The sequence below is a fragment of the Sinohyriopsis cumingii genome, chromosome 1 (assembly GCF_028554795.1).
Source record: "Sinohyriopsis cumingii isolate HCF-2022 chromosome 1, ASM2855479v2, whole genome shotgun sequence".
NCBI classification, from domain to species: domain Eukaryota; kingdom Metazoa; phylum Mollusca; class Bivalvia; order Unionida; family Unionidae; genus Sinohyriopsis; species Sinohyriopsis cumingii.
This window is the reverse complement of record NC_142961.1, coordinates 148,573,780-148,601,105: the sequence shown is the minus strand read 5'-3', so window position 1 is coordinate 148,601,105 and position 27,326 is coordinate 148,573,780. Positions and strand designations below refer to the sequence as shown.

Sequence of the window (27,326 nt, the reverse complement as noted above, 5' to 3'; positions counted from 1 at the left end):
GCAATGATGGGTATATATGGTTATTAGTGTTTTGCAAAACGTCAGCTACCATCAAAGACTACACCGTATTCAAAACGTTTTGGAGGGCACCACTGAATATGGCATGCCTTCTAGGTTAAAATTAGATCGTGAAGGTGATCTCATACACGTAGCTCTATTTATTAACCTTGTGAGGGGATTTCAGCGGCGCACTACAGGAAAAGTTAGTGATGTACGTACTAAGATCACACAATCAATCTATATGAAACAAATTTGAATATGACAGTAAGATAGACATAAACAGCTAACATACTCTGATTGATCTCCAGGATTAGCTGAGCAACCCCTCGAGAAAAAGAAAAAACAAATAAAAGAAAGAGCGAAAATCTTACAATAGGAATGTGAACTGACGCATTCATCAACTGTTTAAATCTAATAAATAACTTTAAAGCCCCCCAAACACTTGCTCTTTTTCTAATGCAATTTTTAAAATGAGCATAAGTTTCCACAACCTGTACATTTCGCTCGCAAATATACCACCGCTTTAACAAATTTCATAGGCTACCACAGTTTGTATTCCTATATAGAAATGCGAAACCATTATATTGTGAAGCTTAAAATCGATTAAAACTGCAGCTTTTAGGTGTCATTTGCATTGAAATGTAAAACGTCATTTCGTAAATATGTTTCTGATCTGTTAGGGAAATTTACTGTCTAACTAAAAACCGGCATTTACATCAAAAGGTTGCTGTTTGTGGTCAAATATTAAATACAGTACGTTATGCAATTTTGTCATTGAAGGAATGTCTTTTTGGAAATGTTTCCGACATTGTTTCTGCAGTCAGAAAAGACTTTACTTTATGTTTATTGCTTTAACCTCCATATTTTTGGCTTCATTTTACACAATTATGACTAACGAGGAGACGTTGAGATCTTCCAATGTTCACCCTTGGGTAAGAAGACATTCACTTATTGACAACGTCGAAAATCATAACTACAGTTCAAGTCTTGACAAGCTGGACGCATGGATATCACCTGATGGATTATTTTCGTCTGAATGCGACCTGTCAGAGGTCACAGAGGCGCTCAGAAATGCTAAAATCCATGGAGTGGAGTTACTGAAACTGCAAACTTCTTACAAATGGCAGATAACACTGGAAGGCGGGCACAGGGCCGTTTACAAACCATTGCTTCTGTAAGTACATATGTGGTTTTCAAGTTTTCTTTGATCCCACGCCGCAGTCAAGTAACGCAATTGACTCTAATCGTGAACGTTAAACAATTTATTTTTTATATTTTTTCTTTTGCCTTGGCGTAGGACGTTGTCGTATGCAATGCTGAGAACGCTTTTATTGTAGCATGTCAGGATTGAAAAGGTCAGCCCGTGTTATCATGTTTGGGTTTTACATAATATTGTTTACACGAATAGTTATCTTTCCCTTTTAGTATTTTTGGTGTTACATCTACCTTGCTGTGAGATGTGAAGTACGATACAGCAACAGCATTTTAGTTAATATTTGTCAACGTTTTCCTCATATTAAAATGGATTTTATATGCTGAAAGTTGTCATGATTTGGAAATATGTGGCCTTCGGTAATATATCACTCCTGCAAGTTCTACACATGGTACAAAACCTCTTAAATTCATGCGCAATCCTTTAAAACGGCAACAACAATCTGAAACATTTCGAATGATTTCTTCCGTTCCTAATCTGACTTGTCTAATATTGGAATTCACCGAGAACAGAGGAGGATATCGATAAAAGTGTATCACAGTGTAGATAAAAATAACAGTATACTAAATGAATATCTATTAAACAAAACACACACCAGATATAATAATACCTTTTTATATCAATTGTTTTCAACTGTATTTTTTATTCTTATCCTGGAATCATGGTTTGAAGGCATCATAAGATATATTTCTAAACAAAACGAGGCATCCATCAAAGCCGAAAATTATCGGCCGATTACCATTCCGATCTGTTTGAGTTCGTTGCTGTACGGCTATATTGAACCACGGATCAAAGGTTTTTCCGTGTTGGGCACACTTCAACAGTTCAAATTTTTTCTATACCTGTATTATCAGAAAATTTGAAAAACAAACAGGAAAAACAAAACTCCTTTGCTGATTTTTGCAAAGATTTTGATCCAACATGAAGGTCGTGTCCATGGCGAAATTTATTGTAAAATAGTATAATAAGCAAGGTTTAGTTACTCTCAACTTCAATCAAAATTTAAAATATTGTGTGATGTTTGCTAAGTAAAAATCCAGGTTTCTTGAAAGCTTTTATTTTGTTAAGGGAAGTGGAGATCTCTCGCCGATACTATTTTTGTTCTTTCTAGACGACATGGAATGTTTTCTGCAACAGAATGATTGCACAAGAACTGTACTAGAAATAGAAGGTTCCAAAGCGGAAATGTACCTGAAACGAATTATTTTACAATATGCAGATGACACGTAATATTCTCGTGCGATGCAGACTCTTTACTAGGAAGCCTTGCTGTTATCGTTGAGTACACTTAAGTTTAGAGACTAAACATCAACATGAACCATAACAAAAATGACGATTGTTGAATCATGTAATTCGACGCAATTTGAATACAAACGCGGTGAAGATGACATTATTACCTTTACGGAATTTAAATAACAGGGCGCTTTGCTCTCAGTAAAACTCAGCTGTTTTTAAAATCCGTATAACACAGCGTTGAACAATCATAAGAAGTCAGACATATTTAATATGGAACAATAAAGAATCCGCACATTCACTAAGATTTATAATTACAACTGTTCAATCATACAGTTTTACCTCTTTTGCGGTACAGAAGTAAAGTTTAGAAGATGAAATAATTCTGTTTTCTTGAAAATGTTCACCTTGAAGTCCTAGAATATTCAACAAAACTCAGAAAGAGCACACTCGTTATATTTCTGTATTCAGAAATTTGTATAAAGGCACGTAATATTTACATTAAACTCTGCCTGACTGTTTTTTTTATTATCTCAAAAATAAACGGAAAAGGAAAAGTAAAAACTTTCCCCAAACTATTCAATATTGTGTTGAGTAATATACATTATGATTTTATTTACAAATGGTCTTATTATATGTTAAAACAGTTTGATTCAGTTGGAATAATTGGTATATATATATATATATATATATATATATATATATATATATATATATATATATATATATATATATATATGATGGGCATTGTGTATGTATCAATATGTTAAAGCAAATATTTTTGATAATCATAGGATAGTAATGTACAGCCCGTTTCCTTTCAACCGCTCCGGTGGCCTAGTGGTTAGAGCGTCCGCCTCTGAAGCGGGAGGTTGTGGGTTCGATCCTCGGCCGAGTCATACCAACGACTTACAAAAATGGTACTAACAGCTGCCTCGCTTGGCGCTCAGCATTAAGAGGTTAGTGTTAGGACTGGTTGGCCTGGTGTCAGGATAATGTGACTGGGTGGGACATCATGCTACATGTCTACAGCATGATGGCCCAGTGTTAGACATCACTTTAAACTGCCACACTGAAGACATCGTAGCTATATGACTGAAAATTTTTTAAAGTTACGTTAAAGATCCTAAACACACACACACACACACACACACACACACACACACACGTTTCCTTTCTGTCATATATCTGTATCATAATATGACCAGTAATTCCCTTGATCCACAGCGGCACCTAAATATATGTCAGCAATGCTTTGTTAGTACGTGCCGCCTACAGGTGGCACGATGCATTATTACAAAAAGAAAGATTTTCTTCTATTTTCTTCGGCAAGTTATTGTAGCTGAATAGGCGATCACAGTACATACATTAGAGTAGGTTTTCATTTCGACTCATCGTACTTACTGCTATTTTTATTTTGATCTTTCATTCATCATTGAGCTTGAAGTACTTGTTTGCTTTGATGTTTCTGTTTGGGGATTGCGCGGCTGCATGCACACGTTTGCTATTAAAGCATGACGAATGCATTGAAGTCATTCAACAGTTCTAACTCTACGTCACAAATCTTGGAAGAAATCTTTGCTAATCCGGGACCACAGTTCTAATGAGCAAATCGGGCGTCGCATTTATTCCTAAACTCTTCACATATATCATGCAGCATCAAAGTGTGTCATTACCAATTCCATTAGGTGGCTATCGTATCCTAGCAAGTTGTGAGTTAAAATTATGCATTTTCCATAGATAGAGTTCAAATTGCAATCGGTATGTCATGCCCGTCTAGTTTTTCCTATCATTTACTTATTTCAACGTGTTCCAAATAGCCATGCATGAACATTCTGGAGTTTTCTGCATTTATACAGCAAACAAGGGTTCCTTTGGTAGTCGTAGAGAGTAACATTCAACGATTATTCATTTATTTCCGTTGGTTGAAAAATGATGTTCTGCTGCATAGGCCCAACATTCGTCGCTCACAGTCACACCTTACCCACAGGTACACGTCTGCAGTACTTGTCTAGTGTGGTCCAGGTATTGCATGCTGACACATATGGGAATTACTTTTTCAGACACTGCTGTGTATTGAATTTACGTATCATGTCCAATTCCTATTTATCCAGAAAATATTTATTTTGCAATAGCTTATGATCGGAAGATTATACCAATAAAATGAGGAAATGTTTTTTTTTTTTGATTGAAATTACATTTGTGCTCACTTAATTCACACGAAAGCCACCTGGTTCACTTTCCACACATTGCTTCAGTGCAAACATCAAGTGTCAGGAAGGGTCTGTGTGTGATGGAGTTTATATCAACGTGGACACAACATTAAGAGTAAGGAAGGGTCTGTGTGCGATGGTGTTTATATCAGCGTGGACACAACATTAAGTGTCAGGAAGGGTCTGTGTGTGATGGTGTTTATATCAACGTGGACACAACATTAAGTGTCAGGAAGGGTCTGTGTGGTGGTGTTTATATCAACGTGGACACAACATTAAGTGTAAGGAAGGGTCTGTGTGTGGTGGTGTTTATATCAACGTGGACACAACATTAAGTGTAAGGAAGGGTCTGCGTGTGATGGAGTTTATATCAACGTGGACACAACGGTAAGTGTAAGGAATGGTCTGTGTGTGATGGAGTTTATATCAACGTGGACACAACGGTAAGTGTAAGGAAGGGTCTGTATGTGATGGAGTTTATATCAACGTGGACACAACATTAAGTGTAAGGAAGGGTCTGTGTGTGATGGTGTTTATATCAACGTGGACACAACATTAAGTGTCAGGAAGGATCTGTGTGTGATGGAATTTATATCAACGTGGACACAACATTAAGTGTAAGGAAGGGTCTGTGTGTGATGGAGTTTGTATCAACGTGGACACAACATTAAGTGCAAGGAAGGGTCTGTGTGAGATGGTGTTTATATCAACGTGGACCCAACATTAAGTGTAAGAAAGGGTCTGTGTGTGATGGTGTTTATATCAACGTGGACCCAACATTAAGTGTAAGGAAGGATCTGTGTGTGATGGAGTTTATATCAATGTGGACACAACATTAAGTGCAAGGAAGGGTTTGTGTGTGATGGAACTTATATAAGCGTTGACACAGCATTAGGTCAGTCTTGTCTCGAAGTCAGGCCTTTTTAAAGTTCAATATACACACCATTTTTCCATCACGGTTACTACACACACAGAAGACTCGAGTGCTATGGTTTATGTCATGTTTTTGGTCATTGGAAATTGTATTTTGGCCAAACGATTTTTAATGACGACAGCAGAAAATATCAAATTATAATGAATTATACATGAAAGTGTTACGAATCTCTGGTCTTAAACTAGGTAACATAAGGAAGCAAAACCAAAACGTGTTGTAAAACAGCAAATAATTCAAATCTCTAAGTCTAATAATGAAAATGTGAGAAGACCTTACAGTCCTGTAAATCAAATCCAAAATAATCCTGAAAGTTCAATCACAAATCCAAAAGAATAAAACGTACCGAAATGAATTCAAGGTCCAGAAAATGTTGATGTATCATTCGCCTTGAATGTCCTGATGTGAGAACATTCTTGATGTATTGCAATGGCATTGTCCCAAAGTCTTTGAATGAATTCACAATAATCTCAAAATAGTTTTTAGTCCAAGAAGTCATATCAAAACATTGTAATTCCAATAATTGATTTATATAAATGATTCTTCTCAAATTAAGTCCAAACACAACATTAAACACTTCTGCAAACTGAAAATCAATTATGAATAATAATAATAATAGAAATCGAAATAAATGTTCACGTCAGTCCTTACATGCATTTCTACGAATATATTACGAATCTATCTCAGATTTCATCTCCATGTGACATTTTAAAATTCATCCCACATACTCAGTAATATCAATGGGAAACTACTCCAAATTGCGCACATCTTCATTTTTGTATCAATGCTATAAACAACATATTTATAACATCACTATCCTAAAAGAGAATCTACGATCAGTGACAATAATTAAACACACAATAAAGATATCCATAAAAAACAGTACTTTGATTAGAATATTGTAATTACAAATAGGTCCAAAAAATAAAATGAGCTGCCACTATATACAATTTAAGTTCTGCTGCTTCCCAAAATTTCAGTTAATATTGACCAAGCTGTTTCGAGCTGTTTTATTCGACTTTATTTCAGCATTGTTTAGCGGATACGCATCTGGGCTAGGATGCTTAATCATTGGTGATATTACTCTGCTTTGAATGAATTACAAATATCTTATCTCTTGATTGTATTGGTGACATTTTAATATGAATTTCGTTCCTACAAGCATGCATAAATTACCCCAGCCCAATTTGTATATCAAGCATACAAAACCTTTTATTCCACATTGTTCTAATTGGCCCTAAGCGCATGGACAAGTGAGTTACGGCTTAGGCGCATGCAAACTAGCTACTGTTACACCAGGTATTTTGCCATTCGACACAGTTCAGTTGCTTTCTCAGTTTGAGTCACAGTTGGAAGATTAGCAAGTGATATGTTGATTTCCTCATGGGATAGTCCCTGTGATGTGTGGATCATTTTTCTTCAGATTGTGACAATTTCGGTCTCACAATCTGTATCAAGAAGACAGAGGTAATGCATCAGCCTGCACCAGAAAAGTTTTACATAGATTCTGCCATCAAAGTGAATTGCCAAACTTTCCAGGAAGTGACAAGTTCATCGACCTCGGCAGTACACTATCAAGTACACGCATCGATGAAAAACCAGCACCATAACTGACATAACAAATATGGCCTTCGGTAGATTACGCACAATGTGTGTTAGCGCTGAGAAATCAGTATGCAACTATAATTGAAGGTCAACAAAGCCTATGTATTGCCGACCCCGCTGAATGCAATCGAAACCTGGACGGTGTACGTATATCATACCAAGTAGCTGAACCATTTCACAAGGGCTGCTTGAAGAAATGAATGATGATAAGAGGGCAAAATATAGTCACAGACGCTGTGGTTCTCACACAGGCATTCTAATTCGTCAGAGCTATGATGGGCAGGTCACATCACCAGAATGTCAAGCAAGCAAAGACGATCTTCTATGACTAACTGAAGAAGATATGCAATCTCATGGAGGTCTACAGAAACGCTTCAAACACTCACTCATTTCATCCTAGAGACACTTAACAGTGACCTTGAGCCTTCGGAAGAGCAAACACATAATCGTTCCACTTGCCCCAGTCTCGTCCTTACTGTATCTTCAGACTATGAGCTGAGGAGAATTGAATATGCTGTGCTGAAGCGCTAGAAACCTGAATCTCGGGACTGCAGCACATTCTGTCAAACCCGAGAACCAGCTCCTGTCCGGTGTGTCGTACACAGTTGACCTGATCAGCCACCATCATACAGAGACCAAACCATCTGCGTGAAATTTGTCTTGGTACATAAGTTTGCCATAATGCATATTTTGCATGCTATGCACGAACAACTTCTTTATTAACATGAGCCACGTTTGCTAATTTGTCAACGGCTGAGGCGTATTTCCAATTATAACACGGACTGCAATATGTAGTGGACAATGTCCACTAAAATATAATTTAGTATTGATGCGTCGTATCCCCTCGAGATTTGCGATCAATCTAACAACCAGTCAGCAACCAGATACTACTCTGATTCATTAGTGAATTGCTAGTTAATCAGCAACACGTGAAATAATTTTTCATTGCCCCGCTTACAGCTCCACTTAGCGATCCGTCCTCCCATGCTAGGACTGCAACCTATGGCTCCCACTAAATAATTTAAATGAATAAGATTTACATCAGCCATATGCCTGTTGCGAATATTGTTTGAAGTTTAATACGAGAAATCATATCGGTAACAAGCGTGATCAACTTGATTTATATGATATTCGCCAGCTTTTGGTTTTGGTCATTCCTATCCAATCATATATCTAATCGCACTCCAGGTCCACAACTGTTGTATCCGGGGGTATGTCTTGTTTCCTGGGTCTTTTTTTTCTTTCTCCGGGATATTTTGCGACTGGTAACCATAATAGTGTACTCCTGGACGATGATATGCCACCAAGCCGCGATGATTTCTGTCAGTGTACGACATCGAACACAATGTGAGCTTATATTTTATATTACATTGTCTAAGTCTATGTGTAAACACTCCATGAGCGAGCTTGACGTAATCGACATTTCAACACGCATAAACTCTCCACCGCAGAACATCGTCCATTATTCCAAAATTCTATCAGAGCAGTCATCATAGGCATCACTGACCGTACCACTATCCCATTTGCTGAGAAAACAGCAGTACTTTGTGTATCCAGTGTGCAGACCAAGCAGGAGAGCAAGAACCTTCAAATCGACACAAGGTTGCCACTAATGTTGTTCATAGTTTATGCACCTCAAAAGTTGTTTCATGTTTTAGGTTTCCCTCATATGGATTGCATGGCCAACTTTAATTGATGGCAAAACATGGAAACCCGAACATCGCCCGCCGGGAGATTCCACTGCTGTAGTCTGGAGCCCAACAGCTCTGCCATACTCTTGGATAGGTTCAAATCCATGAATTATTCTAAACAGTTTGGGACATACTACTGCTGAAGTTATTCCTGGGCTTTAGAATGTGTTCTGGATACATTCTTGACAGTCTTGGTAAATTTCCACAAAGGAGATCATTTTAGTCGCTTCCAGTAATAATGAGAAAAACCATTCTACATACGCTCAGTTTATGACAGTTAGCTGCAGAGATAACATCCAACCTTTCCTATAAGGTAATCCTATAAGGTAATACATTTAGATATTAGATGTCCGGCCAAGTTATCTACAGCAGTACCAAAGAATATATATATATATATATATATATATATATATATATATATATATATATATATATATATATATATATATATATATATATATATATATATATATATATATATTCTTTAGTACTGCTGTAGATAACTCGGCCGTCCATGGTGGTATTAATAACAGGGTACGAGGTGTGCATAGACGGTTGAGTGGACAGCATGAAGGGGCATGATTACAATTTGTGAAAAGTGATTTACTGCTAACACAATAGTGTGGTATTGCAGTCACATATTAAGTGCAAGATAAAGAGCACGTGTGAGAGGGCGTTATGCATTGAATGTTCCTTGGCCAGTATTGGGGAGAATGGCGTCTCATTCACTTCTGGATTACCTAATCCATAATCCATACCTACGTATCATCGTATTGGCAAGGTGTAGCGTTGGTTTGGTATCAAACCTACTAAGACTTTTGTGTTAGGATTAGGTGTATCTGAGACAAGAGGGCTCTTTCAGTGGTGTTACCGATCTATCGCAACAGCACGATTTAAGTAATAAGGGCTCATGGTATGTCGTGGAGAACAGACGTGTTTTGTGTGCGCTCTGACCTACATTACCTATCGTAGCACGTACCGAAATGATGCGAGCAAAGCAAACTGTCTAGTGAGAAGGCAAGTGTTTTTTGTATTATTATAATTTTTTTCTTTCTGTAAATTCATTAACTGTGGTTTTGTTGTGCACTTTTCGCACTATTGTATTGTTAGTTTTGCCATTTGTGTTTATTTTGTTCATATTAACTTTGTTGGACGGTCAGCTAAAGGTAGGTTTGAGAAGTACTTAATCCAAGGGGATTAGTGTTACCCTATTTCAAGAGACTTACTATAACACGACCGCCCTAGTATTGAAATTACAATAACTTTATATACATTGAATCTTTATACAGTGGTGGGTACCTGTTTTGTCAAGGAATTGTGTTATATGAACTTTAATCAAGAGATTTAGCCTTTGTCTTACTACAATGGAAACCATGGAGGAAAGAAATGTAATGACAAGATCTAAACTGAACCAGTACTTCAGAACTAGTGTAGAAGATAGACGACTACTTGTGTACCATCCACCAGGATGTCAGACTTTGGATTTTGAAGGAGCCACACAAGCACAAAGACAAGCGGAAATACTGATGGCATTGCATGTCATGGGAGTGGATATCGGGAAGATAGATGCGCTTCAAAATGGAGGACTGAACAAATATGTGATATACACAAAAGATCGAACTCCGTTATTAGAAATGGCAGAAATAGAAATAAAAGGGATGAGAGCAGTGGTAAAGGAGACAGAACCATTTACAAGGAATATCGAGCCAAAGTTAACAGAGATTCATATAGTGGGACTTCCATTCGAAGTGGAAACGGATCAACTTGTTCTAAAAGTTGAAAAGAAATTCGGAGCGAAGGTCGTAACCCACAAGATGGCAACAATTTGGGGTTTTGCGCCGATCAAATCCGGAAACAGAATTATTTATGTGCAAAAAGAAGATGCAAAGAAAATACCCCTTTTTTCTATGCCATGGGGTTCAAACTCAGAAGTTGGTATAGAGGAGCAGAGCAAGATCGGAGATGCCCCAGATGTTTTCAAACGGGACACGAACCATTGATTGCCCAGGCGTAGAACAAACAGCGCAAGGCACAACCAACAGAGATACGTACGCAAGTAGGGTGGCAGCTGCACCACTAAATCGTAACATGCAAGAACCCGATCCGATACTAAAACTCATAAAAGAAGTCAGAACTGAAAAAGAGCAAAATAAGGAAGTAACGGCAAGCTCACTCGCGGAAATGGACTTAACAGAAATAAGGGGAGAAGAACAATCGACACCTGAGTGGCAAAAAGTACTTAGCCCAACCAAATCGGGGCCTTCAAAAACCCCAAACAACAAAGAGGGACTAACGTTGAGAAATATGTACGGATGCCTATCAGAGGAAGAGGAACAGGATAATCATACTGGGAATGACTTAATAGGAATTCAACCCCTAACATACACGCCCATACCAAAGTTGAGAATAAAAAGAAAAGCAGCCACAGGACCAGAATCACTCCAGGAGGGCGAAACAGGAAGAAATGAAGATTATACAATAGAAGAAAGGAAAAATGTGTCAGAGAGGAAGAAAACCATAACCAAAAAGTAAAGGGAGGAAACAATCGAAGAAGAAACAATGGAAACAATGGTAACAATGGAAACAGAAACATAAAATGAAACTAGATATGAGCAGGAAAATGACAAAGAAACTGGAAATGATGATGATTATGAAACAGGACGTGAATACGAGAGTGAGACGGATGAAACGCCAAGAAAATAAATGGAAGACAATACGACAGAGAACAAGACTGAACAAGCAAGCAATGGAAATACAAATTCAACAGAAGAAACCCCACCCACCCTTTTCACTGGGGGGGGGGGACTCTGAAGCCAGTGCCCCCGTTGAATACAAATCAAAAAATTTATTATGAATAAAAATCAAAAGAAAATCAAGTGGCAACCATAAATGCGGCAACCTGGAGGCAACCAGAAATGGAAGGAACGAACTTCCAAGTGTACTCAATAAATGTAAATGGAATAAATATAGAAAAACTTGCCAAATTCAATAAAGACCTAAATTATGATATTCTTTTTTTACAAGAAACCCATAATGGTTTTAAAAATGATGTGATATCTTTTTGTGAAAGTCACTTAAATGGAATTCTGTTGAAAAATGACTTTGAGGGGAATGATATGAAAGGGGGTGTGGCAACAATAATTAAAAATAAACCAGGAATCCAATGGGAAAGCATAGAAGAGGGTAAAGATTTTAAAGGGAGACTACTACATGTCAAAATTGGGAAAATACGTTTTATTAACCTCTATATGCCTTCCAACAAATATCCAAGACAGGAATTTATTAGAAATCTATCAAAATATCTAGAATGTTATACAATGGAAGACGTAATATTACGAGGGGACTATAACTGGGTAGGGGATAATATAGATAGGGAGGGGGAACTAACAACCAATGATATAAGATTTAAGATAGAAATGGAAAACTTCATAAATAGGCATACATTTAAAGATGTATACCGACAGTTAAATATACTTAGGAAACAATATACATATGAATATAAAATAAACAAAGGAAGTAGAATAGATAAATTCTTGTGTACAAATTTTAGCGAAGAAACACACAAAGAGGCAGGAATTATTGATTTTAAGATCTCTGATCACAAACTTATACACATGACAGTAAATTTTAAAGCTAAAAATAACGGGGGAAAAGGGGGCTGGAAATTTAACAATAAGTTATTGGAGGATCCCAATTTTATAAACGAAACTAAAATGTGATTTGTGATTTTTGATTTTTAACGTAGCTTTAACAAAAATTAAAAATGAATTGAAAAGGTTTATTGAAAGAGGAAACATGGATATTATTAGAGAATGTGATAAATTTAAATTTAAAATAAAAAGTATAGCTATTGAAACTTCAAATATCAGAAGTAAAAAACTTAAAATGGAGAAAGAGGAAATTGAACGGCAGTTAAAGAAGGAAAACACAGCAGATATGAAAAAAAACTAAACGATAGACTAAACAAAATAATAGAAGAAAACATCAGAGGTAAAGAAATGAGAGAGGGAAAATTCACACAAATATACAGAAAAGCGGAAGAGCTGTATAAGCGAGAAGAAATTAGGAGGGGGGGGGAGAGAAAAAATTATGGAGACCTTGAAAATTAATGGGGAAAAAACCTTCTGATAAAAATAAAATACTCAAATACATTGAGGAATAATACTACACCCAAATATATACATCTCAAAAAATTGAAGACTACAAAATTGATGACTATCTAAAAAATGTTCAGTGCGAGAGGATATCATCAGCACATAAAGACTTATGTTGTGAGTTCATCTCGCAAAAAGAAATAGTGGAAAGTATCCGAAGCCTCACCAAAGGAAAATCCCCAGGTGGAGATGGACTCACCACGGACTTCTATGCGAAATTATGTGGTGAGTTGTCGCTCATCTTAGAATGGTTGTATAATAATATTTTACTTAGAAATGATGTCATGACAGAGTATGAGGGAAGGGATAATAACACTACTGTATAAATGGAAGGGGGATAGGGAAGATCTTAAAAATTGGAGGCCCATCTCCCCTTAAATACGGACTATAAAATACTAAGCAAAATTTTAGCGAATAGGATAAAAAAGGAAATGGGGAAAATACTAAATATAAATCAAACATGTGGTCCCAAAGGCAGAGACATACAAAATAATATATTAAGTATAAAAACAATTATTGAACATATAAATGATAGTGGACAAAAAGCTGATATGGTACTTTTTGACCAAGAAAAAGCCTTTGATAGATTAGAACACAACTATATACAAAAAGTCTTAGAGAAATTTGGCTTTGGAAACAGATTTCAAATATGGACCAAAATCCTGTACAAAAAAAATAACTTCAAGAGTGCAGGTGAATGGAGCAAAGACGGGTAAATTTGATATTAAAAGATCGGTGAGGCAAGGCTGCCCACTATCTATGCTATTATATGTAATAGCGATTGAAATACTAAGCATGAGCATTAAACTAAATAAAGATATTGAAGGTATTAAAATACCGAATATAAAAGATTTAAGTAATAAGAATGGACAGATATACCATTCATGTATCTTTTTAAATGTTTGCATTCACAAACATATACTAGAATTTCAAATTGATCAAGAACAAATGTAGGCAATAAAGGAATATAAGGGTACAGTGCACAAAAAGTAACTTTACTTGTATTGAATTGGAGACGAATAGGTCCCACCAACATGTTGTAACTTGTAAATGGAGGTTTTCTTTCCTCAAGAAGAAAGTTGATATACAAACATTGTTTTTATTCACAATACAACAGTGTTTGCCAGCTTCAAGACAACTATCCTATCCCGGATTAAAATGTTTCATAACAAAAATAACTCCGCCCAAAACAAAATACTCACTAAAAGAACTAATTTGGTTGTCTATCCAATTTGTATACCAATATTCCCCTTAAAAATAAAATGATAACGTGCATATTTTACCGCCAGATGTCTTCATATCAAAATATGTACTTGGAAGGTATTAGTCCAAAAGAAGTTAATTGTTAGAAAAAATATTGTTATCCATTATGAACTGAATATCAATTTTCTGTCGAATTTTGCAATGTTAATTCACTCTGCATTTCAAATCTGTCGGCATTTTGTTTCTTGACAGCCCCAGGGTGAAAAGACCTAAGGCATGCAATGTAGGATGTGAGCACCCCGAGTACGAAGTAGCCGCCTTCACAATTAATAGGTACGAAGCACGTCAGAGTGGTGGATGGAGGATGCATGAAGGAAGAAAGATGTAGGAGTCATTTAAAAACAAAATTCAACCAATACACAAATTGTCTTTGTTTTAAAGAAGCCAGGAATATCATCCGGGTCGTAGCTACGATGTAGGAAGAGTATGCAGAGTATAGGTCCTCACGATTATAGGGAGCCCACAAGCCCATCCAAACAAATTATTTTTCACACTATAGAAAGAAAGTAGTAACATGTAATATACCATCCATCCAATACCGTAATTTTGGACCCACAAAATCGATAATCTTTGCATAGGAGCCAAAATATTCTAGCTACGCCACTAATAATTATAAATAAATAAATAAATAAATAAATAAATAAATAAATATCGTCTAAACAAATGCATAATATAAAATTATGATTCGGTTATATCAATCCTATTTGCTGCATTCTTCCTGTATCTGCATTGCATTTCAAATGCTATTCAAAGATATATTCACACACATCTGCATGTCTTCATTCTTCCATTGACTTCATACTAGAGGGAAGGTACATTAGAGTACTCTGACTATTACGTAATATGAATACAGCATACCGTTATAACATGCTGCGTCCTAACGTGTATTAAGTGATCTGAGGAGAGCGTACCGTTATAACGTGCTGCTTCCTTAAGTGTGTTAAGTAAGCTGAGGAGAGCATACCGTTATAAAGTGTTGCTTTGTTAACGTAGTATTCTGCAGTAGACACCGAAACAAGTCTTTGACAGTTTATTTACAGTCATCGTGGATTGATTCAACCATTAGTGTAAACATTTCTGTAAAACAAAAATTTATATTTATGTTAACTCGTGCGCAGTGTAAAAAAGAAGTCAATAAATAAATGAGCATATTTCTTTATTGCCATTAATGACAATACCTGGATATCCTTCGAGCAAATCTTCAACATGTCGAACTACGAGGACACCTTGATTACTCCTGTTTACTACACGCCAATCCATTACCATTAACACTGTCCACTTCCCTGAAAGAAACTCATTTTTTTCTATTGTACTGAACTAATATACAACAATACATGAGTAGAACATTACAATTATACAGAAAAAGTCAAGACAAACTCAACACAAAATAGATGATACAATTATGACGAATGTTTAAACTTGTTTAGATAATATATAGGTAACAAAGGGATCTAGCATATCTGCTAGAAGGTGTAGAGTGAAAGAAAATGGTCTGTACTGGCCAACAACAAAGAGAATATCACAAACCTGTGTGACCTAGTTCTCGTCTGAAGAATTATCTGGCCTAAATTCAGAACCTTGCCACTATTCAAATATCTCTTGATTACTTTATTTCACCTTTTTTCAATCCTTCATAATGCTTAGAAGGAACAGTTTTAAATCTTTACAAAGCAATATATACCATTTTACAATTCGTCAATCAAATTCATACGTTTTATTACAAAGTAAATTCTTAAATGACTTTTTAAAAACAAATCAATTTTATTTGCAATGCATATTATGATGCACTAATTTCTAGTTTCTCATATGCAAATAGTCCTTTCTAATTAGGACAAAAAGCTATAAATAAGTCATATATCGGACAACAAAACACTATGAAACGATGGAGACAACCATATAGATATAATGCCTTAAGAGCATTTGCTGCTGTAGAGCGATCCAGAAACCATGCAATTAACAGTACCATAAATCATAAGAATGGGGATCTCACATCATCGCAACCTTTCTGAAAATTGCCTTCCCGACAGTAAACTAGTATGAGTCATAAACCGCGCCTTTTATTTTGTGCTATAAATGTACCATCGTCTATACTATCAACTTTTAGCAGGCGTTAGCTGATGGTGTTGGCCTCGTTGGCTTGCTCGCGGACGATTTCAATGGGTTTTGCCATATCGATCGGGTCGCTGTAGCAAATGAGTGCTACGAAGCATGATTTCTGTTACATACAAAACGGCTAATACGAACTCATTCATACCAACGAAACATTTATGCCATTCTTGCAATACACGAATAACATAACATTCCAGACCACGATTACTTTCGGAACTCAATGTAAAATTGAAGTATGAACTTAAAACAAATAAAATTTTTTTAAAATGACAGACTTACATTAATGGACATTTTGTATGCAATTGAGACAATTTCTGTGTGCCTTCAGGAGCCCTCGCTCGCTTATCGTTAGAGAATTTCATTCTGACTCTTCTCTGGTTCCGGGTCTCTCAAATTTCAAGACTCCCTGTCCATTGGACGATTTCGTTAAATTAAGAAATTACTTATTGATTTTCCTTGGAGTTAAATTCTGGTTTCCCCCAGAACTTAGGCTAATTTCATGAGTGGAATTTCTGTAAACCTTGAATTCCATCTGGGAACGTTCCTCTTCGTTTACCTTAGCCAAGTATGACTACCTTTCCCTAACCGCCATAAAGTTTAAACACCCCCATCGAAATCAGAATAATCTTCTCTAGTCCAACTTTATTAATAATTATTCTCTGAAGTATCATTTTATGACACCTCAAATGGCCAAAAATATCCTAAAATGTTTGTTCTGGACTGCCTCAACTTTGTCAATTTCCTTTATTTGACCTTTCATTAACATTAGTCTCTTCCATATGGCTGTTATCGAACAGACTGTAATTAAAATTCATCCCATATACCATCTCTCGCAGTCAGCAATTTATTGCGAGCTTAGTCCATAAGTCACTCGTGATAGCTACATGTCACGCTGACCACGACAGAATGTACTGTGAAATATCTACAAAGATTTGCACCATTTCAGGCATTAACAAAACGACATAATAGTAAAAGTACTAAAACAGATAGGTGAGGTGGTATCGGCCCGCCTTTGAACTATTAAATAGCATACAGCACCATAGACGGTCAGCGATCTGAAAAAGGAAGCCGGTGTTTGACGTAATCTTTCCGATGCTATTTATTGCCGTCAAAGTGCTTCACCTCGATATTGCTCTAGTGTCTACTCGAGTCTAATACTGCTGGCCTAACATCCGCTTCGGACAATAGTGTCACCTGGATGACCGTTAATCTGCAAATGGGCTGTTACAATATAGATGTTATTCACCAGAAGCAGTTTAGAGACTTGTAGAGTGACAGCACCAACAATAGGTTTGTTCCCAATTAACGAACCCTTTCCGCGGTGATAAATGTCAATTTCCTGGCGAATCGCGTTTACTTTGCTTTATTTGATGCCCTATCTATCGACTAGTGTTAACTGGAGAATAAGCCCTCTATTTTGATAAATTGCAAACTCGTCGTCCCGAACAAAACGTAATGTTTCAAGCGCAGACCATTCTCATGTCGTTGTGGTAAAAACAATAAGTGTGCTTGACTTCACCAGCTAAACGAACAAGCCCTTCATTGCAGACTTGAGTAGCCGAATTCGAATCATTGAGGTTTCCCCAGGTTTCTGTACGCAACCTGGATTGATCTAAACCTATTCAAGAAATACTATTTCCAAAAGATACGTTGCCAGCAACCATGAGATTTAATAGGATCGTGTCCATGACAGACGACTCCCAGCTCCAAGACACAGCTACGAAAGAGTGTAAACACAACTATGCAGTCAAAACAACGTTAGATTTCTCCCAACTCTACCCTGAAAAGCGCGTCATGTGTGTTAACAATAAATTAATAAATGGGCCGCTTGAAGTGAGAAAAGTAGTGCTTGGATAAATATGATCGTTTTCCAAACTTAGTATTTGATGGAAATTCGACGTGAGGTGACAGTTCTAAAAGTTCCATACATTTTCAACTGGATTAAAACCCGGTTAATGACACAAAACTGGCTGACAAAACAATGGACAACTCGGTACAAATATATTGTTCCTATTGACTAATTCGTCCATATGTGTATTATCGACATTTTGCCTATTTATGACATGCATCTATCTATCCATCCATCCATCCATCCATCCATCCATCTATCTATCTATCTATCTATCTATCTATCTTACTTGCTACACTGATACACTGTTGATCCTAGTAATCAGATAGCTGAAGCGTTATTCATTTGCAACACTGATACGCTGTTGCTCCTAGTAATACGATACCTACGGTGTTACTCGCAGCATTGATACATTGCTGAACCTACTAATACGATAGCTAAGTGTTACTCACTTGCAACATTGATACACTGCTGAACCTACTAATATGATAGCTAAGTGTTACTCACTTGCAACTTTGATACACTGCTAAACCTATTACTATGATAGTGATGTGTTACTTGCAACATTGATTCACTGCTGAACCTGCTAATATGATAGCTAATTGTTACACACTTGCAACATTGATACACTGATGAGCCTACTAATATGATATCTAATTGTTACTCACTTGCAACATTGATACACTGATGAACCTACTAATATGATAGCTAAGTGTTACTCACTTGCAACTTTGAATCACTGCTGAATCTATTAATATGATAGTTATGTGTTACTTGCAACACTGATACACCGCTGAACCTGCTAATATGGTAGCTAATTGTTACTCACTTGCAACTTTGATATCGTCCTTCATTTCGTAGTTTGCCTTCTATGCGGACAGAAGGCATGTGATCGGCAAATATTGGTGAATGTGTTGGTGGGGTGATGTAGGCTGTTATTTCAAGACCTAGTGATAACAAACTGACATCTTTGACACCACGTTCGTCTTACCAGTAAGCTAGAGCGATATATTTAATATTTCGTTTCAATATTGTCAAAATTGCCATATTTCTGCTGACGTGGATTGATCATTAAGAAAGTATGATAGCATACAATATGTCGGTCTGATTCGGCAGGGTTTTACAGCTAAACCAAAGCTAAGCTAAAAGCTATATATTGATAATAAAGGAAAGAAGAATAAACATGTAATCAATGCTACAAAGTACTAAATAGTAGGCAAAAAAATGTAAGTTGAAGGTTGAAACAGGCACCATGCAGACGTTAGTGCGTAACATTCCTAGCAATACAATTGCATCTCATTAGAAAGAATTAGCAAAGCCAATCTCAGCCATGTCAAACTAACTGCTCGCCGACATCAAGCAGCTCAACGAAGAACTTAATAGGGCTTTAGTGGTCGAGATTACCAAGCAAAAGGTCATGTAGGAGCAGTTCTAAGCCGGCTAGAGTTTCTCCAAACTAAGCGACGACAAAAAAAATGCCGATAAGGAACTCTGAAAACAAACGTGACAATAGCGACGGCTAACAATGCTGGGTAAAAACACACAGAGATGACTTTCATTGTCTACTGTTATGGACTTATATATATATATATATATATATATATATATATATATATATATATATATATATATATATATATATATATATATATATATAAGGATATTTTTTTGTCTAAATGGTATAGGGATCAGTGTTTACAGGCAGGGCGATAAGTGTCGTTTACCCGCGGACCAGGTGTAGATTACGACCTAACGAACTAAAATACTCAAATCTCTATGATAATACTAATACCAATATTATATTGTTACCACTCTATGACCTTAATCCAAATAACAGAAAAAGTAAAACCAAAAGGTTAAGCAAACATAGCAAATAATTTGTTTTTCTAAGTTAAAATGAAACGTTTTAAAAGAATGTAGAGCATTGTGAATTAAATGCCAAGTAATTCTGAACTTCCTTTCGCAAGTCAAAGGTATAGTGTTCTAATGAATTTCAATATTGAATGTGCTGATGTACAATAGTTTTGAATAATTTGACGTAGCAAACGTCTTCATGTATGACGATGATAAAATCCAGAATGTCTTTGAATAAATTCATAATAGTCCCTCAATAGTGTCTTGGTAAAAATAAGCAATGACCACTTTTGTAATTCCAGTAAATGAGTTAAATAAATGAGTCCTCTCAAATTATATCTCAACACAACAGCAATTGATTCCACGGACTGAATTTAACACTGGAATGAATCATTTTGTTTACCACAACCGTATTTAAAAACAGAAAACACAATAACAATTTAAGGATGTTGGTCACAAGGTCGCGTCCAGAACATTCTAAGTTTGTAATTAAAGCTAGACGTTGAACTCAAATGTCAGTAAACACCTTATAACTTACAATTATGACACAAATCGAGAACACACAAAAACTATACCATCAATCATGGACAAAGGTCAGACACACCATATAAATTAAATATACATAATAATATATATTTTAGTGAGTCTTTAATTATATTTGTTATTTCCCTCATTGCAGCAGGCTGTAAAGAAACGAAAAAATGGCTGATCAATCGTGTCGCCACGACCTTTACTAGTTGAATGGTGTGCAGACGATATGTATCAATTTTACTTTATTTATTTTTGTCTATTCTGACCAACCTGAACTTATATTCCATTCTAAAATATAGCTCAACCTTTATAAAACTCATTATGCTCTCGAAATATAGGTTACGCTCTCAAAACTATCGTTTCGTACTTGTATAAATGAGTGTATCAAACGATTAAACTTTCCACTAATCTTCCGCTTATGACGTAACATATTTACAGACACGACCGATGGTCTCCACCACACTTAGTAAGAGAAACAAATTCATAAACATTGTTATAATCATTTCAACACTTTTGTATACATGTATGTCTTCAGGCTTTTAGACTTGAATAACATGCCGCTTACAACTGGAAGGAAAGTGACCTGGTCGACAGATATCGCACCAGTAGCATCACAAGACCTTCTAGACTCCATCAACATTACAGAAGGTCTCTCTCTCTCTCTCTCTCTCTCTCTGTTCAGTAAACTTAATTTTGTCAAAGTCCACAACAGAGGCAATTTTCTTTTGGTCCCCTCATTGAATTACTAATCAGTTTTGTAAGCGGTTGTGCCGTCTGCACCTGCACTGCTCAGTTTATGTGAATTCCATGTTTTAAACTCTGATCTATGCCAGTTCCAAGCAAAAACTATTGACTATAAATATTCACTGGATAAATGCCCATGAATGTATCAACAGAACGAACAATGGGACCGAAACAGGATCAACAAGGTGGAAAAGCTAAACTGGAGAGTACGTTGGATAGACTCGGGTTTATTTTTGTTTGAACTATATATACATGGAGGCAGTTGAACAGACAGGAATTGACCCTCAGTAAATATTCATGCTGACCTCAAAACTGCTTTGAACTGCATGTTCTTTACAGTCAAAGGATCAATTAAAGTATATAAATGTAAAATTGGATGCAAATATGATATGCATTGTTATTGTATCGTGGTTGTGGTATATGACTAATACATGTGTACATGCTATATGTACCAAATATACTTCTGATAACATTATCAATGTGTAATTGTCTCACTGTGCCAATTTGTAGATGGTGATGTATGCTTTGACTGGACATGTTTACACGAGACATTTTCCACCCATTTCTGTTTCGACAAGGGAGAGATACTGGGTTCACTAGTTTACTGGATTGAGAGGCCTGTTGAGATGTTCAAATCCAATTACCGCGACAATTTACCAAACAAAATGTACTCTCTCTCTCTCTCTCTCTCTCTCTCTCTCTCTCTCTCTCACACACACACACACACACCAATTGATTAAACTTAAAAACGTAAAATAGTATTTTGGAACACTCGTTCTCAGTCTTGATGACCTCATAATTTCATATATATATATATATATATATATATATATATATATATATATATATATATATATATATATATATATATATATATATCATTCCGATGGAAAATACGTGTATTTCTGCATTAGTTTAACTTGGTTAAGAGACCTTAACGTTAATAATAATAACATGGAAGTTACAGATTAACGCATTGTACATGGAAGTTACAGATTTACGCATTGTAAAATAATCACCATAAACGCTATAATATCAAAGAGTATTGTTCCTTATCGCAGTTAATGGCTCCTTCTTCCAAATAGGTTATAATACTATTCGAGTCATGTAGTATGAAGGATGAAAGCAGCCAATGTTTCGATGGCAACTCATTTTGGTACCTAGCAACCTGTAGAACAATGTCTTATCTATGAATAAATTTTAACAGCAGTGTTTGCTACAGCTATAAAATTATAAAAGTTGTAATGTCTTTATTTAATTAAGACATTACTTTCTGGATATATGTCACTGATGATTTTGTTGCTTGTTGTCCTAGATTTCTGTCAAAGTTACCCGGGGATCGGCGATTTTGTACAGAGTTTCGTGCCACGTCGCCCTACAATGATGACAGATGGTTCCTGCATGTCATCGACATGGCCGTGGTGGATTATTTTATGAATAACTTTGATCAGAAGCACACGTATATTGCAGGAGACGATCGACAACCATATACCAACATAATGCTGGATTTTGGACACTCGTATGCACTTAATTTTAAAAATTAACACAACCAGAATAAACCACAGCATGCTCCCTTTAACTTTGCGAAGAATCAAGAAATATATTTAGAACTAATTGCCCAATTTGCTATGTCGGGAGTATATTATATTTCTTCAAAGTACGAAATGCATCGACATATTGAAGAGCCTTGAGATAAATCACAATCTTTTTTATAAGCTCTCATATTTTGTTTCAAATTTACATCTCGAGTCAAGGATTTTAGTTCGTGAAATCACGGAGACCTTCTGGAAATAAATCAATTAGTTCCTACGTTGTTAGGTTAATTTATAAGTCTAAATAATTGATCGTTAGTTTTCAATTTCAGATTCTGCCAAGCAGAAGACATATTACTAGCAGCAGCAGTGTATCAATGTTGCAAGTGAGTGACACTTAATTATCATATTAGTATGCTCAGCAGTGTATCAATACTGCAAGTAACACTTAGCTATCATATTAGCAGGTTCAGCAGTGTATCAATGCTGCAAGCGAGTAACACTTAGCTATCATATTAGTAGGTTCAACAGTGTATCAATCTTGCAAGTAACACATAACTATCATATTAGTAGGCTCAGCAGTGTATCAATGTTGCAAGTGAGTAACACTTAGCTATCGTATTAGTAGGTTCAGCAATGTATTAATGCTGCGAGTAACACCGTAGGTATCGTATTACTAGGAGCAACAGCGTATCAGTGTTGCAAGTGAATAACGCTTCAGCTATCTGATTACTAGGAACAATAGTGTATCAGTGTAGCAAGTAAGATTGATAAATAGGTAGATAGATAGATAGATAGATGCATGTCGTAAATGAGTTATTCATTCTTGGACAGAATTCGCAAACGATCATATGATGCCTTGATCCGACTAAGTGGCAATCTGCGCACAAAATTTGAGGAGCTGACGTCTGGTGATCCTCTTTATCCGATCCTTCTACATGTCCACTTCACCGAGATGGAGCAGAGATTCAAACAACTGATGACACTGATTGAATTCTGCTTTCTATTTCATGAAAAGGAAGACGTCATTGTGGATTAAACCGTATCAAATTATGTTTTCTATTTCATGAAAAGGAAGACGTCATTATTGACTAAACCTTATTGTATTATGTTTTCTATTTCATGGAAAGGAAGACGCAATTTTAGATTAAACCGTATTAAATTCTGTTTTATATTTAATAGAATGGAAGACGTCATTATAGACTACACCTTTTTGAACTATGTGTTCCACTTCATGGCAAAAAGACGTCATTATAGACAAAATGTTATTGAATTTTTTTATTTATTTTTTCATGGAAAGGGTGAAGTCATTATAGACTTATAGGTTACTGTACTTGTATGGGAAAATACGAACGGGTTTTTCGGATGGAAATACTGCACGACATTGGAAGTGCAGTATACACATCCGAAAAAACGAGTTCATATTTTCCCATACAAATACAGTACCCTTGTTATTATATGCTCATCTTTTTATTATACCTAAGGCTTAAATATATAAACAAAAATACACTACAACAAACAAAGTAACTGAATATATGCCGTATTCCAAACTAAATACACAAGCACAGATTCATCATTACACATAACAACATTATTAATGCGCACATAACTCCACCCAGATAAATTTGAACTTAGTCGCTCTCTAGACATAACTTTCGAAAGAAAAGGACGTTTTGGACTACTTATGCATAATGAAACTTTTCTTCGTAAATATTTATCATTTTTCCCCAAGATTCTAAGACGCAGATACTACTGTGGATGATCTCAGTCCCCAGTCACAGCTGTGTTTATAATGCAGTCCCCAGTCACAAGTTTGTTTATAATGCAGTCCCCAGTCACAAGTGTGTTTAGACTCCTTGCTACATTTCAGTTTTCACAAGTGTGTTTATATTTCAGCATTTAGTCACAGGTGTGTTTAGACTCATTCCTACATTTCAGTACTCACAATTGTGTTTATAATTCAGTCGTCACTCAAGACAGCGTTTTGCAGTCCTCGCTCATAACTTTGTTCATAATTCAGTCCTCACTCTCAAATACGTTCTCTAAACAATGATCTTGAAAATCTTAATAAATAGTCTAAAAACTAGCTTCCTGATTCTTCTAGAACTGATATTTTATTAATTAAAAATAAACATGTTTTTTTATGCAATCTCTTTTGATAATATAAATTTTCTTTGTATTAAAAGTCATAGACGCCCGGGGCTAATTGTATCTACTTGATGCTAAATGTATCAACAATATTAGTAAACAAATCTGTAGGACTCATCTAAATATTTATATGTGAGGCGTGCAAAGACAAAATATGTTACATTCCAGTGTCCAATTTTAGAATATGATTGTGAAGTCTTGTATAATTGTTAAAATGAAAACTGGGAAAGATTTGTGGAAAAATAAAAATAAAAATATGACTGCACTGACTGATTCAAGTTAATTTTATTGTCCTTGATATTTTCTTTATGCGAAAACCTTTTCGGAAACTCTTCCACAACGAAGTAAAACGACCAAAGATTGCATATACGATTTAAAATAATCAAATACCTATTTAAAGCCTAATAAAATACCTAACTATTTAACATATCCTATTTCACAAGGAGATATTAGGCATCTCGTTAATTCTCAAAGTATCACACCAGATTGCCATATTCGACAATTTTTACCATCTACGGTTACTCTTTGGGACTCTTTCTCTGTCTAACGATATCTACAATGTTTCCAATCTAAGTAAAATATAAACCTTTTATCTCATCCAACTTCGTAGCAACCACAGCAGTATGCTATTGGAAACTGTCTGCTTCATATCCTATACACCAAAGTTAGTACTTGCAATACATGGCTGCAACCAGTGAAATGTTTGTATCCTGCCATTGATGTCCTTCCTCTTCATTATACACGCGCGTTGTCTATTGTCTCGCTTAGACATGCTATTTCTTTCGTAAATATAATTTTAATTACTTTGGTATAATGTCATCTTTAGATCAGAGTAGTAATGTGGGGCGACTGGGAGACATACGGTAATCGCCATTAGCGGATAGATTTACATTATGGAATACTTGGGGGACAAGGGGAAAGCCTATGTTAAAATTGTCCGTAGGTATAATCTTGGAGGCGTATTGTAACATTGTTCGAAGCGGCTGACTGCACTTATGGGGGCCAATTAGTAATTAACATTAGGCCTTAGATTCAGTGTTGTGACGGAATAAGACAAATAAGTGAAATATTTGTTAAATCTGTCGTAGGTTAACATTGGGTGTCGCTTGAGGGACAAGGGGAAGTCATATGTTAAATAGGTCCATATGTTCAACATGGGAATTATAGTACTGTGACAAAAATGTTTATAACGACAATGGAAATTTAATGTTATATAGCTATGGGGGAAAAATGTCCACTGTTTAGTGAGCGAGTGATTGTCTTAGGATTTTTAATGTTGCTTTAACAATTTTTCAGTCATATCACTACAATGTTTGCAGTGTGGCAGTTTATAGTGATGTCTAGCACTGGGGCAGACATGTAGCATGATGTCCCACCCAGTCATATTATCCTGACACCAGGCCGACCAGTCCTAACACTAACCTCTTAACGCTGAGCGCTAAGCGAGGCATCTGTCAGTACCATTTTTATAAGTCTTTGATATGACTCGACGAAGGATCGAACCCGCGACCTCCCGCATCCGAGGCGGACGCTCTAACCACAAGGCCACCAGAGTGGTCTCCCACAGTTTAGAGGTACAGTTCAAATTGTGATAGTAAAATTTTCATCCACAATCCAGCGCTTACCTCTCCTACTCAACGTGCTGTATATAGTGACCAAGACTGCGTCATCTGCTATCCAAGACTACCACACCTTGCTCTCAACACGCCATTTGTAGTGATCAAAACCCTATCATCTACCATCCAACACACACACACCCATTTTCTATCCAACACTGGCATGTTGTGACTAATAACATGTAATCTATAATCCAACGGGCCTAGTGGCCAAAAGTGCTCCCCTTTATATATCAATGCGATATCATTCTCGAGCTCAGCCAATATGGGCATGCGAGAAAGCCTGCCAGTAGCTTCCAATGGAGTTGTGGTTCTTATTAGTTCTTCCTTCTCCAGTTATACTTTCGACCGTGTATAGCCTACCATGCGCTAAAAAACCACGTTAAATCCAAAACAACAACCACCCAACACTTCGTACTATACTATCCAACACGTCGAGTGTATATCCATCAAAATACCATCAACACGTTGTGCGTCGTGATCAATCATCACACTAGTCTATCAATACGCCATGTGTAGTGACCAATGCTTCGTCATCTACTATCCAGCACCCCACCAATGTCATGCTGTGTGTAGTGATCAAACGCATCCAGGCTCTCTTGCAACCGAGTACATAGACTACCAATCGTTCATCGAAGTA

The 27,326-nt window shown here is 36.2% G+C and overlaps 1 protein-coding gene across 2 annotated transcripts; it reads left to right on the top strand.

Annotated features, from left to right (window-relative positions):
• The first annotated feature begins 647 nt into the window (after positions 1-647).
• LOC149808123 (glycosaminoglycan xylosylkinase-like) lies at positions 648-25,344 on the top strand. Of its 2 annotated transcripts, XM_089973579.1 has the most exons (7): positions 648-1,174; positions 14,496-14,576; positions 21,182-21,294; positions 21,901-22,057; positions 22,706-22,909; positions 23,255-23,308; positions 23,757-25,344. In XM_089973579.1, exons 1-7 carry the CDS (start codon positions 783-785, stop codon positions 23,959-23,961), a joined length of 1,206 nt encoding a protein of 401 aa, XP_089829705.1. In that variant the 5' UTR covers positions 648-782; the 3' UTR covers positions 23,962-25,344. The 2 variants fall into 2 exon arrangements, with proteins under 2 accessions (XP_089829705.1, XP_089829711.1); XM_089973585.1 differs by lacking the exon at positions 14,496-14,576.
• Positions 25,345-27,326: the final 1,982 nt, after the last annotated feature.